Source organism: Vanacampus margaritifer, chromosome 11 (genome assembly GCF_051991255.1).
Source record: "Vanacampus margaritifer isolate UIUO_Vmar chromosome 11, RoL_Vmar_1.0, whole genome shotgun sequence".
NCBI classification, from domain to species: Eukaryota; Metazoa; Chordata; class Actinopteri; order Syngnathiformes; family Syngnathidae; genus Vanacampus; species Vanacampus margaritifer.
This window is the reverse complement of record NC_135442.1, coordinates 17226231-17240689: the sequence shown is the minus strand read 5'-3', so window position 1 is coordinate 17240689 and position 14459 is coordinate 17226231. Positions and strand designations below refer to the sequence as shown.

Sequence of the window (14459 nt, the reverse complement as noted above, 5' to 3'; positions counted from 1 at the left end):
TAGAATCCGTTTTTGATTATACATCAACAATTCATTGTTCGACATGATCATGTTTTTTAACAACCAAAAACAGCACGTATCTTTCATCAGAATGAGATGTCAATCTCTGCCTATCATACAAGTCGTGTACATGCTAGGTGGCTACATGGTAGCATCACTCACCGTGAGTGTTACATCAGCAATGTCCAATAAAACGCATGCATCTTCAATTTTGAGTTTGGTTACGTTAATGTTAGGTAACATGTGCATTAAGGAACCTATTCTCCTGTTTGTGCTTAAGTCTGGAATTGCAGGGCCCTTCTTCTCTAACGTTAGCTTATCATGTTGCTGTGACACTACGTTGATTTGCTCCACAGTCTCCGCTTTGCTGAATCACTCCATTTTTTTTTGTCTCCCTGTGCCAAGAATTAAATTCCAATTTTGATGTGGAAAGCCAAGAAGGTAGGCCTAAGATAATGAAAAGTGGCAATTGCTTCTGCAGCCAACTATTAAAGTATTGCTGGTAGGCGAGCACGCAGTTAAAATAAGTGTCAAACAATAAAAGTCAAGGCCTGTTCTAATCACCAGCTTCCAAACACGTAGCCATGTCTTTAATTTTGACATTTATGGGGAAATGTGGTCTTGTTCCTGTCATGATTGACTTTAACGTTCATTTCCTGCACACTTGCTTGCCCTCACTACGACCAGAACTACCACTTTATATACAATATTTTCACCTAACCGAGGCCTAGACTTCACTAAAGGCTAGTCACCGCAATGTGACAACATAAAAATATTGATGTTGCCACAATGGGCACACGCCCACTGACCCACTGGACAAGAAACCACAATGCTAAGATGTCGGAGCGCTACCACACACAAATGGAAGGTCTCAACACTTTGTAACATACAGAAAAATGTAATGGACAAATATACGATTGCCTCAATAAATATGCCAGAATATAGTAAATATACTTTGCAATTTCACTGCCTCATCATAGGTTGGGTGAGTCACCCAATTTGGCAAATGCAGTAAAGAAGCTATAAAGTCTTTAACCCATATTACATCAGACTTTAAATAAGCTCATTTAAATATTTTGGGGGCAACTTTGTAATTTTGCTAGTTAAAAGCGGGCTACAGTAATTTGAGCCTCAGAGTCCCTTCATCCATTTACTACAGTGCTTGTCCTCAAGAGTTGCGGGTGACCTAGACCCTATTCCAGTTGACGTTGAGCGACAGATGGGGGTCCTTCGTGGATTAGTTGTAACAATGTAACATGCGTATTTTTGGAATTTGGAGGAAACCGTAGTCCTCAGAACAAACACACAAGTACAGTGAGAACAGGTCATCCCCTCGCAGGAAGGCCTGAGTCCAGATTTGAGCGCAGAACCTCTTAGCTGTGAGGCAGATATGCTAACCACTAGCTCAACATGCTGCCCCAGAGGCCAGCCAGTCACTGGTATTAACAACAAAAAGTATACGCCATTCACAGCTAAAAAGGACTATAATTGCCTTTAATATGCCACAAGGTGATGACAAAGCAGTATTTTTATATAAATAAAGCTCCTCAAATTACTTCAACATAGTTCAGACACTTTTATTGCTTTGAACTTGGCACTAAAAAAGCAAATTGGTGAGTGATTAAGCAAACAATTGAGGCTAGATAAATAAGTGAATGCATCATAATGCATCATAATGCCAATTAAGACCTACAGTGTAACTTAGTCAAACTAAACCACATGTAAACGTACCAAGGGGGTCGGGGATTAGGTCAGCAAGGGAAGGCAAGGCCCGGGGAGAGAGGAGAAGTCAAGACAAGTCTTTGAATCCGGCGGAATTCCTCTCCTCCTCCGCGACTCCTCTGGGGAGGCGTCGGGAGCGAGCAGAAAGGAAGACGGGGGCCTGTCAGGAACAAAGCTCCAAATTCACATGATATGTTTAGCTAAAAGGCTGAAAGGAGAAATGAATCAAAGCGTAGCGGGATCAAAGCCAGCCAACAATAAAGTCAAGGCGGTTGCCATGGGAGCAGCGGGAGATGCATATCATTTATACGTCAGATGCTAGCTAGCAGCGCTAGTTTGATTGTTGTCGTGAGCCGCAGCCAGGCGCGGGTTAAGAGGAAAGGTCAGCGTCGCGCTGTGAGAGGAGCGTCGCCGCCATGTTTGCAACAGCCGCCGCGTCTGATGTGACGTTTCGGAGTCGAGACGAACACACGACGAGACGCTACACGCGTGTCAACCCCTTAAATATCTTAGCGACGCAAACTGTCGCCGGGCTAAACATTTGTTTTGCATCTTGCAAAAGGTAAAAGGTCATTATTACTTTTGGAGTGCGATATCAAACAGCTAACGTTTCTTTCCATTTCATACAGGGACGCCATCAACATGGAGGATTTTAACGCATACACAAAAAATAGCAATTTGCACATTCAGGAATCTGATACGTGTTCATCTCACTTTTAAAGATGTACATTTATAAAACAATATATGCCTTTTGTTTTAGACTTTTCTTTATGCATATTCATGCATTTTTAAAGAGCTTTATTTGTATTGTTCACATTTACGGTTGTTTTAACATGCACACATCATTCATAAATCTGGTACTGTACTAATGTTTCCCAACCTTTATTGATCCAAGTCACATATTTTATATTCGAAAAATTCTCAGGGCACACCACGAAACACAGCATTCACACGTTATTCCGTTTTTTCATCTCCTCAATTTTTCCCCCTCATTCAACTCCAACATAATATACATCCGATTTACACTGTTCCAACTTTAACATGCTCCAAAAATTCACGCCAACTGGGCTAATGTTTTCCTCGTTCTACATACTTACAATTTTCTCAATTATATTTAATGTTATTTCACTTCTTTTTTTTTTTATATATTATGCCATATTTTCAATGACAAAATTATGTCGTTCAACATGACATTGAGCAAATTCAATGACAGCTTTTAGTATTATACTGCGTTATTTAATACAATTACATACCATGCCACAGGTTTTGACAAGCCAATGAACCAAGCCCAGTGGTTAAAGCAAATGACTAGTACGTGGGAGACCAGAGTTCATATCCCCGTTGGAGCAGATTTTAGTCCAACTTCAATTTCATATAATAATCATTGTCCATTTATTTAGCATCCATTACATTCAATGTCATTTCTCATTATTGTTATATTTTTTACAATATCATGCCATATTTTCATTGAGAGCATTCCATAACATTCCACATGCATTCAAATATCAGCTTTCAGCATTCCCACGTAATTTCTCCACAAATTGCACACGTCTAGTTTGTGACTAAAATTCCAATATATGGACAAAGGAAACCCAGACACATTGCATCATTCTGATTTGTGTCCTAATCCATGACAATAAAAGGCTTCATCAAGCCATAAATCCAGTTGATTGACATAAGAGCAAGCATGTTTTTGTACATGTAAAGGTGCACGTTAGCATGTGCATGTGGAACGTGTGCTGAAATGCCTTGTCGGCTGCTCTTTTACGCGGTACCCAGGAGAAATCCCAAAAATAACAACAAAGAGTCGTTGGTGGGTCGGATCAAAGTCCCGTCTGCAACCACTTGACGCCTTCTACGTCACACAAATGGAGGAGCATCTTTGTCCCATGTATGACCATCGCAATCTATACTGCAGGGCCTACTACTAATGTATTGCTCTTAGTTTGCATACACACTTGAAACAAAGGACCATCCTATCCTCACTCATCCTAAAACAATAGAGAGAAAAAAGAAATAAATCATTCTCATTAGAGCCCCACTATGTTTTCTAGCTGATGTCAAGCCAAACAAACAGCACAGAGCAGAGAAGGGCTGCATTATTATTTCTAAGCGCTACATGCCTTGAGGTTATTTTTTCCTCTTTGTCTTGAAACAAATCAATGTTGCACAACTCACTTTGAACAATTTACACATTTGCTGATATGAGACATGGGCCAAACACTTTGATGAACAACCATTTTGAAACAGGTGTCCAAAAGTACCCACAACTGAAAATAAAATAAAATGTCATTTTAAAAAAAAAGAGTTGAAGGTTATATTGTGCACATCATTTTTTTGTGTGTGATGCAGTCACATTTGGTCTTATTTGTTAACATTACTAAAATATGTGCAGAATTTGCCCTGATTTTGTTTGTCATTGACCTCTAACCACTTGGACAACCGCAAAGCGTGATTTTTGTTAGCCAATGTTGCCTCCTGGTGGGCACACATTTTAGTTGCATTTCAAAATACAGTAGTCAATAATGCTCCAATCCTGCAAAACTTGGTGTTGAATTTGTTGGCCTTCAAGCAGGAACTTAATCCACCTTCAAATACCACCATTATCACATCGCAAATACTATGGAAGCCATCATTACTATACAAAAACTAGCACAATTTAACAGCACATAAATCGGCAGTTGTGCAGATGCCATGACGTGCGTAGTGAAAATACCATTCAAACGGATTTTGAACTCAGAAGGACAACTTTTGGGCCAGTGCTTCTTTGAAATTGCATCTCACAAGCCTGCATTCAATATTTGTAGTATAACCAAAACATTTTAATCATTCAACCATTTGCTGTTTGGCTACCAATTATACGTTCTGGGTCACTTGGGAGCTCGAGCCTATCCCAGATCAATCAGAAGAAACAAATAACAGATACTATAGGCTAATGATTCACACTCAAATTCGCACCCAAGACAACTCATTCACTTAACATGATTAACAGGATGTAGGAGGAAGACTGAAAACCAGGAGACAGCCCATACAAGAACACAAGTCAGCTACCACACAGGCCAGAGCCAAGATTTGAATCCTCCAACATTAGAACTGTGAGGTGCCACTTACTCGTTGTTGTTAGAAGTGAAGCCAAATAAGGCCATCTTACGTTGCCACTCACCATGAAGGCCACCTAACATGGAAGACTTGTACATATTTCTCTAACGCTTTTTCACGTTATTTCTGCCTTTACGGCGAAAATGCCACCATTTATGACATACAGTTGTTCTAATATGTCTGGAATAAGCGCTACATGTACTGTACATACATTCCATTGCTAAGAAAAATACTTCTTTTTTTTTTTAAATGAGGTATATCTCCAGGTGCTACTCAAACATTTGTCTGCATCATGTCGTCAGATCCATCAACAATTAAGTGAAAGTAACGTCCATCAGGAGATACAAATGCTGTGAATTACAAATGTAAATGTACCACAATATTGTGATATAAGTTTGCTCTTTGCAAGGCTCTCATTCCTCCATATAGGGATCCTAGCGTAAAACACACACTAGTGATAACAGTATTTTCAGCGAAAAACATCAATTTACCAGCAAAGGTGGCGAGTCTTGGATAGTACTGTTAGGCAATGATGCCCCCTGTTGGTCACTCGCGTGAATCATTCCACATGGAGTAACTAAAATGCCACTGTTGGCCAATGTTGCCCCCTAGGGTTCACACTTGGAGTCACATTTGCTGAAGCATTCCAAACAATTCTCACTTCGCCCAAACTTGTGCAACAGCTTTTGTTAAGTGTTACTTAACTACACTGTGGATGTTTTTACTGGCTGTCACACGAGCGGCAAACACAAACACTCCTAAATGTCAAGTCTGGGAACATCTGGGAGCGTTTTTGGGCACAATTGCAACGAAGCAACGGCAAAAGGCCTCAAATGAGTGGCTGTGATATCAAAGCACTAAACCGAGGAATGGTGATGACTTGCAGGTGCTGCTTGTCAGGACTCCATTTGGACAAAACAACTGAGGCCTTATCCGACAGACCGACAAGTACAGTACAGCCTGCGTTGAACGTCGCCAGATCGCTTTACACAAGATTACTGTGGGAAGTTTTAGCTATTTATCTAAATACCACCAAGCCTTTGGTCAGTGCTAACTCGAATTGACTTCAATGTTTTTTGTTAGAGCGCTTGGATGTACTGTACATGACATGTTGGTAGTTGTACACAAATATGGACCTTCGAGGTTGAGCTAGAACGACAACAGGCCTGTTTTCCTGTCATGGAAGCCCAATATCAGCATTTCCATTGTATAATGTAATGATTCACACACAACTAAACTTTGTGCAGCTGGCATGGGATCGATTCCTTCACAATGCGCTGTTTAGTGATTGTTTGCGACTAACTGTTAACAGTCCAGGGTGTAGTCAATGACTGTCAAGAAAAGAGCCAAAAGTAAGATGAGCATAAATTAGAAATACAGGGTCAAAGCTTGGCCATCACAAAGCATGTACAGTATCGGCCATGCCTTGCTAGGGTTTGTAGTTGCGCCATAATTTTTCACTCTTTACCTACCCCACCAAAAAAATATATAATCTTATTGCCTTGGGTGAGTAATAAGGCACCATCTTTTACTTCTTTTTTTTCCCCAACAGGCCTTTTAGTTTTTAAAATGGCCTCTACCAAATAAGCAAAATGTTGTATAATGGTTACCACAAATAGCAGATGATCATGTAAATGCTAGTTTAGAAAGAAATGAAAAATATCTAGGGCATTGGACAGTCTACAAAATGTTGAATACTTTCATTTCAACGAAGGAAAATATTGCCTCAACCGAGGAAATACTACATCAGTGAATGTTCCATCTTGACCAAATCTTGGTTGAGGGTGTGTCAACTCCGTGGAGATTTTCAAGATGGCTTAAAACGTTGTTTTTTTTTTAACTGATGTAACTGTGATTTCATCATATTTGAATGCATGAGAAAATCCCATCCATATTGAGGGGTTGCATTGTTATCTCTCACCAAGTATGAAACACACATTTTTGTCTCATTTTAATGGTGATTAAAGCATCAAGAAAGTTTCCAGTGTGAACCGCATGTGTGTTTCCGAAGCCATGTTTACTCAGCATACTGCCGCTGCGTCCTCTCCGCCCCGCCCAGCATGATCTCGGCAATGACAACAGCACAGCCTGCATAAGTGTTAGAATTGAAACATCTATTCAAAATATTTACGTGATGCATAGTCCCAAAGAGGCACAATACAGTAAGTTTTATGATTAAAAAATTTGATTGCACAACACATCCAATGTAATATTCTCAGACCAGAATTAGGCCTCTTCTAAGTGTTAGTAAAATAAATAAATGAATCACAAAAGATACAAATATGGTACATTACAAAACCTTAATTAACGAATCAGATGTGGCGATAGTTAAGTTTGGCGGACCTGCAGGGTTGTTGAAGCGGGGTCAGACTTTGACGCAGAGCATTGCATCCAGCAGGTTTTCCGTCAGTTTGATACCGGTGGCGACAAAGTTGTGGCTCTTCAAAAGCAGAGCGTATTCGTCAGCGCTCCTCTGTTTGCCTTCGCTCATGCTGAGGGCCTGGAGCAGCCCGCGACTTGGCCCGGTTCTACCTTCGTCCAGGAAGATATCACACAGCAGCAGGCCGCAACCTGACAGCGTGGTGACAGCACGAGCGGATGTGCATTTTTACACAGTCCTTACATCCCCATAGCTGATTTTTAGGATTCTAAGTAATCTGTTAACTAGGGATGCACCGAAATTCATGTTCTGCAATGTTCTTTTTTCAAATCTAAAACAGCCCACTTTCATTTACTGTATGTACATACGTACGTATATTTATCCGATACCACTACAGTCTGGATGCTCAGGGCATGCACATCCGACATACAGTATATGTCATCAAAATTCAAAATTGTTCAACGTCAATGGCGGTAGAATAGTAGAAAACAAAAAGAAAAATGCTTTCAAAGTGATAAATATGTGCAACCAGCCAGTCTAAGCAAAAAGTCCTACAAATACAGCAGTAACTTCACCAGGTGGTCGAGTTATGCTTGCCTATCACAACATCCTGTTTTTGCCGTGCTGTTTCGGTCACAAAAGTCTTTTGGGCCAATTTCAGCCAAAACATTTTTGACACCAAACTTTCGGTGCATCACTAATGATAACTATGTGTTTCAGTGGGAATAAAGATGCCTTTAGAGGTGTCAAAATTAATCAATGAATTGATCATCATATTAATCGACAACTATTTTGATAATTGATTAATCGTTCACTCTCAGATTTCCGCCTCTCAAAAGTCAATATTCTGATTTCTGTCATCCTTTAATAATTAAACAATATCAAATAAGCAACAACAATCGGAATAGAGAGTAATCGAAAAACAATGAATTTGAAATTAATTTGAATGCTTAAATGAATAATAAATGTACAATAAAATGAGTGCAATGTACCTGGCGTGCATGCTTCTGCGATTCTGCCGAGCAACAAGTGCACCTTCTCTTCGGACCAGTCATGGAGAATTCTTGAGAGGATGTACAAGTCTGCTTTGGGTAAGGCATCTTTGAAGAAGTCTCCTATTCATTTCACAAGCGCAGATTCTTATTTAAGATAGTGGTTTGTTTCATCCACTTTATAATAACAATACCTGCGACAAACATGACTCTGTCTTGAGTGCCGGGAGGCAGGAAAAGCGGACTCATTTCCACAATGGTCGCTAAGTCGAACACTGTCACAGACATCTCCGGGTAAGCTCGGGCAAATTCCAGTGCCATTGTACCTGTACAACCTTCACAAAAAGACAAAATATTCAGCACATTAAGGAACTCTTAGGGTTCTTGTTGATAAAACACTGTGTAAAGAATTCATCTGTAAACTTGTACAATGGTGGGCTTTTCCCTGCAAAATTAAGTATTTATACTTTGATTCTATACAATTATATATTTAACACATCAGCCTCCTTCTCTATTTGAGTACAAGAAGCCGTACACATTCTCACCTCCGAGGTCACATGCACTCTTGAAGGCAGACAAGTCAAAGGCTGTTGCCACCGTTTTACCGGTCACTTTTTCGATATTGTGCATTGCCTTCATGAACTTCACCTTCACCTCCTGACTGCTGTACAGTGTGTCCTTTGTGAGCAATTTGGTATTAGAATTTCAAGTGTACAACGAATGGAATTTGACTTCATTGGAATACTCACCTGAAACAAGTCACCAGACTTGTTGCAAAAGACCCTGTGGTGCTGGTGGACGCCCTCCTGCACGGCGCGCTCCAGCTGGCTGAAAAGCGGCCACACGGCGTCGTTGCAGTACGTCAAGTAGCCCAGCAGCGAACATGGTGCATCAGACAGCAGAAAGCGTTTGGACAGCTCTGTGTTCTCGTATGCCGGTGTCTTACAGTCTGGAAGTTTAAAAAAAAAAAGGGAGAAAAAAAAAGAGAGGGATTGGGGTTTTGTGGCAATATTGTATGGAGTACTTTAATAACCAATTGTTGCCCTTCTAATTATTCCTTGGAAAAAAGATGCAAAGTTGCGAAAAGCTGACGTAGATTGCAGCCTAGGTTATCAACACTTTCAGAAAATATGAGATACCCCCCCAAATTTTTTTTACAGTTATTATATTTCCATGAAAGAGGTGATAAGTAGTGGTGCACCGAATATTCGGCCACCGTAAATGGCTATTTTTACCATTTTTTGAATTCGGCCGAAATAAAATTAAAACCGAAAGAATATGGCCGAAATAAGATGTTGTGGTGACGCAAGCAAAAAAAAAAAAACGCTGAAGCAAGCGTCTGTTTGAATTAAACAGCGAACGCAGGTGTGAGTTTGCACCGGTCGGTCGCAGCAGCTCCCGCGGTCATTGCGCACACGGGAGGAGAGGGGCGTCGCTTGGTGTATAACATTTAAGTGGATCGAAAAGACAGCACTGCCGTATACTGCAGTACAGGTGAGCCCCTCTTTCTCCTCCGCCCCCCCTTTTTTTTTTTTTTAAATGAGAGCCCCCGGAACGCTTCTACTTTTACACCGGCATCCCGGCGGCTGTGCTAAATACATTAGCTAATGCTAGCACTATTGCTATCAACAGTTTTAAACACGGAAACACTTAATGCTATCTCCGGGTGGCGACAGACCTGTACAGGACGCTGCGTGTGACTTTGCAGTCCGTTCCCGAAGCCGAATAGCTGGCGCGAACAAATGTATTTATTTATTTTTAAACTTTGGTGAAAATGTGAATGTGCCGATTTTAAGTGCGCCGCACCTTATCTCGCCGCATGCATCCGTGCTCGCCTGTACGAACTACATTGTGAGAAAATGCTCAACCCTCGTTTGGTGTTGAATGGACCATTAGCCAACATGTCTGCGGTGTGGGCACATTTCAATTTATATTGTGCTTTGTTAAAATGCCAGTGCTAAATACATATTTTATAATAATATCATAATTTAAATTAATTATAATAAATGCAATGTTAGTAAAAATTTACCTCATTTTTTTCTGCGTTTCAGTTTTCGGCCAAGCATTTTTCATTTTCGATTTCTTCCCAAAAATTCATTTCTGTGCTAAGAACAGAAAAATGTTGACTAACTTGTGCGCTTTAAAAGTTTTAGTGAGAGGCATGCTTCCAGCAGACGTTCCGTTCCCCTGAGGGAGGTTTTCAGCTCGAGGGCCACCTGTGCTGCATCCAACGCCGCTCTGCGCTGGATCAAGTCAAAAACACCAAACTTGGAAGCCGTAAACAATGCCTGGAAAAGTTGTTTTTGGACAAAAAAAAATACCACAATTTAAGACTTCATATATTTATTTTATTATTCTATTTCTTATTCAGCACTGTAAAGCATATAAGATAATGTTTTATATTTTGCTTCAATTCAATGGGCATTGGGCTACTCCTAGTGTGTGCGCCCTGGCCACCTGGGGACAGTTTAATACAGGCATAGAAAAATAGTTTCACAAATGAATCAGGAAGCTGTAGTATAGAAAGTGTACAAGTCGTAATCTAACTTCCCTCTTTTAGAACTCTTAGCGGTTCAATAATCTGCCTGATGTAAAATGCCACACCGGACCCCTTAGCTGTCTAACAACATGCCTGATGTAAAATAAATGAACTGAGCTTGAACTTAAGTAACGCTTGTATAAATGTAGCAATAATAAGGAATTTACAACATTATCATCATGGTCTGTAGTCCCCCAAGCTGTACAACATGGCCAGCTATCAGTATTGGGACAAATCCAGAAGAGAGAAGGCTTGGAGAATGGTGTGCGAGGAATTTAGCATAACCGGGCATCCATTAATGATGGACTGAGAAGGTCCGTTGGTCCTGACCCGGTTACTGATGATTACACTGACGGACGAAAAAACCTTTCCGGCAATGCTTAGTCAGTCAATTTTTCAAAGTCATTCGTTAATTGGCAACAAAAGGGGTGTTTGTCATTGGTGGATTGACAGACCTTATCACCGCTGTACAATTATATTACAGTAGTTTGACTTAGTTACTGCTTTTGGCAAAAGTTAACTGTGCACAAAACACTTTAAAATTATTGATCCCCTCTAACCTTGGAGGCTTTGAATCCATCCATCAGCTGAATGATTTTCTGTAGGTCCTCTCTGGTTTCTTCACTGTCCTCACATTTGTCCCTGCTGGCAGTCACTGGTTGTGTTTCCTCGGAGTGTCCCGGTGAGCTGTTGACCACCTTAAAGAGGATCACTTCTTTTTTTTAATAAATATATTGTGGTGAATTGCATTGTAAAAGCTAACCTGCTGTACAGGAAGTACCGTGTGCGTGGATGAAGGGGTAGGTAGATTTGGGGCAGCGTCGCCGTGGCAACTGGCTTGTCGGTTGTAAATCTGGTCCAACTGTTTACAGAAGTGGTTGAGGGGGAAACCCACCACGTTGAGAAAGTCTCCGTGAACGTACTCCACCAGCATCCCACCGAGTGCCTGGATGCCATAGCCGCCTGCCTTGTCCCTAGCACGGTGACACACACGCGCAAACATTTTGCTGTCAATATACTAAAATAAATCAATTTATGATACTATGCTTAGCATGATTTGCTTGTAAAATATGTCCGTAGTATGAAGGCCACACAATTAATAAATAATTGTTTCTTTGAAAATGTATGTTTTTTTTTAAGATAATAAACGTTTCTAAACAATAAAATCTTGTCTTCTTCACTTGTCAAAAATATAAGCCAGTTCTCGATGAGGTCGCAACGGGCTCTTCTTGGCAGGCATGATTTGTATGTAAAATGAGTCAGTAGGATGAAAGTTAAAGTAGCTAAAAAGAGCAACATCAAAGTCCAAAGTCGATTTTACATGTTTACATGATCACACTCACATGGGTTCACCGCTGTCAATGTACTCCCACAGAAGGTCCTCGGAGAGGTCGGCGAACTTCACCTTGGTTTCTTCATAGAAGTCAACTATCTGGTAATCCTCATCATCTCACAACAGAAAAGATGATAAGAGGATTAGTATGCATTGCAAAGGAAATGGGTATTAAAGAATATGCTTTTAAACTACATATAAAATACTAATATTATGAAAAGCCCATATAGTAGATGGCTGGCGTCGGGCCAAAACCTTGGTCTTCCAAAATCATCACTTTTCAGGAGACTCCATAAAGGGCATGTTTGTATCATCAAAGAGAGTAAGCTATTTTCCGCACTTTAGATTGGTCAATAATTTGTAAAAAATGACACCCACACGTGTGGACTGACCAAAAGTATTTATTTATTTTTGGGGGGAAAATATGAAATTTGGCAAATTGTGACTTATAAGGTTTTGGCCCAATGGCAGCGATATCAGCATTCTATTCAGTCTTGTTTTAAACAACTTGGGATATGAGGTGAGGGATACATTATTTTATTTTTTTTAATTGTAAGTCACACTTTTAATAGTTTGGCTGGTTTAATTATTTATATTCATTCAGGCGGGACTTCCTTTGGCCACAATGTAATGCGGAATTCTAGTTAAAGTAGGTCATAAAAGAAAATGTTCCATAGTTAGAAGCGGAAGTTTCGTCCTCATTTGCTGCCGTCAACAATGGGTGTATTCGGAAATGCACACGGACGTCCTAACACCACTTTAAGAGTGTGTTCAGAGAGGCATAGCGCACTCTCCTTGGAAGTCTATATTATAAAGCAATCGGCATCCCATGCTTGGCCTGTTCCCATCTGTACTGCCTGATGCACTGGACACTGGCACTCCTTTTTTAGGGCACCCTGAATAGCCCAACGGCACATTTGAGCAACGCTCTGAGTTTCCAAACGCTCTGAGCCAAGCAGTGCGTGCTCAGAATGATGCATGCACCCATGACTGGAGAACGAAAAATAAATGTGATTTAAAATCTGGAGCAACTTATGCTTTTTCTTCTTCATGATGCATTTGTTGGCTGGAGCGACATTCTCTGGAGCATTATGGATCCATTCATCTTTTTAGCTTGCTGGCTGTAAACATTGTTTGAGTTTCCATTTTGGTGTGGTCAAAATAGGCAATTAAAAAAAGGAAATAATAACTTTTGTTAAATTAGTTTTACAGGGAAAACCCCCTTCCCTACAGGTTACAGCCAGGTTAACAATAGCAGCAGGCCCAGGTGAATTTGTGTCATTATTATTATCATTACAGTTTAACTGGGTTACATGCACAAATCATGTGCCCTGTTGCCTCATTGAACACCACTTACCTGGTTTCTCATGCAAAAGCACGACAGCAACGCCCGTGAAGACACTGTGCTCTTTACCACTCAAACTAAAGCAATATAACAGGAGAGAATTATAAACAATATGTTAATCTAGCAATCTATTGAAAATAGAAAATAAATTTGACCTTGAGAGCATCCTGTATGCATCTTGCTTGTCACGTGGCTTCTCCAGAATCATGCCATCTACAGACTGCGGAAGTATATTTTAAATACCAACATCCTTTGAGAAGCAGACAATTATTGTTCTGTTCACACCTGTTTTTTACAAATAATATGCAGTAAAGTAGGACTGACTATGAAATAATGTGCTTACCACGATAGTGTCAGCTCCAATCACTATGTCAGGAGTTTTAAGGTGATTCTTAAAGACAAAAAATGGCAGTAAAAAAAAAAAAAAAAAAAACATTAGTGTTGCTTTCTAACTGGTTCCACAGTATTACAAATGTACACGTGTAGAAATAAAGGCTTGCCAGTTGCCACAGAATAAATGTATCCCTAATCGATTTAAGGTACTCTTTGTAGTTGTTATAAGGAAATGTATTCTGATGCGTGAACTCACACAGGGCATCCTCCTCGCCACCTCTAGTGCCTTCTGCTTGGCAGTCTCCACAGCATACTGTTGAGGTGTTTTGAAAAGTCGCTTGTCAAGAGTTTCTTTGAACCAGGATGGGACCACCTCAAAGCGCAGCCCCTAACGTGAGGCAGCAGATAGGACATGAGAAGACACAACGCAGTTTTTTGTCACAATCTTCATCTAGACTCTTACAGCATTGCGAAGAATCTCCAGTCGCCTCGGGGACGCGCTCGCCAACACAACCAGTTTACCAACTAGTTTGGAGATAACGGGGTTCAGCACCATGGTGGTCAATGGTCACTCAACTAGCTGCCTTAGTACAAGGAGGCGACGAACAAGACATGTCAATGCATGAAACATCATGAAATTATGCAGTTCTACGGTAACCAATTTAGACATTTTTACTCATTCATATTCTGACTTCATAAAGATGTAAAACATCAGG

General features: G+C 40.4%; 1 protein-coding gene and 1 long non-coding RNA gene across 10 annotated transcripts in view; one reads left to right on the top strand and one right to left on the bottom strand.

The window, feature by feature from the left end:
* Positions 1-14459, bottom strand: part of asmtl (acetylserotonin O-methyltransferase-like) — an 80216-nt gene that overhangs the window by 65271 nt on the left and 486 nt on the right. For 5 of the 9 annotated variants that reach the window (XR_013295981.1, XR_013295982.1, XM_077580453.1 and 2 more), the window contains exons 2-14: positions 14207-14327; positions 14000-14131; positions 13754-13801; positions 13566-13630; positions 13423-13487; positions 12076-12181; positions 11496-11706; positions 11293-11430; positions 10325-10481; positions 8943-9142; positions 8739-8871; positions 8388-8528; positions 8194-8316 (exon numbers count right to left, since the gene is read on the bottom strand). Coding sequence is in view for 7 of the 9 variants with exons in the window: in XM_077580453.1 (XP_077436579.1) it covers positions 8194-8316; positions 8388-8528; positions 8739-8871; positions 8943-9142; positions 10325-10481; positions 11293-11430; positions 11496-11706; positions 12076-12181; positions 13423-13487; positions 13566-13630; positions 13754-13801; positions 14000-14131; positions 14207-14299 (1612 nt within the window). In the remaining 2 variants the exon portion in view is untranslated. Of the gene's footprint in view, positions 1-6761; positions 6910-7164; positions 7393-8193; positions 8341-8387; positions 8529-8738; positions 8872-8942; positions 9143-10324; positions 10482-11292; positions 11431-11495; positions 11707-12075; positions 12182-13422; positions 13488-13565; positions 13631-13753; positions 13802-13999; positions 14132-14206; positions 14328-14459 lie in introns of those variants that run through there. The other 4 variants (XM_077580448.1, XM_077580449.1, XM_077580450.1 and 1 more) reach the window with 4 other exon arrangements.
* Positions 9424-11476, top strand: LOC144060694 (uncharacterized). The gene is made up of 2 exons (XR_013295983.1): positions 9424-9687; positions 10341-11476. It is a non-coding gene; the product is annotated as an uncharacterized LOC144060694 (long non-coding RNA).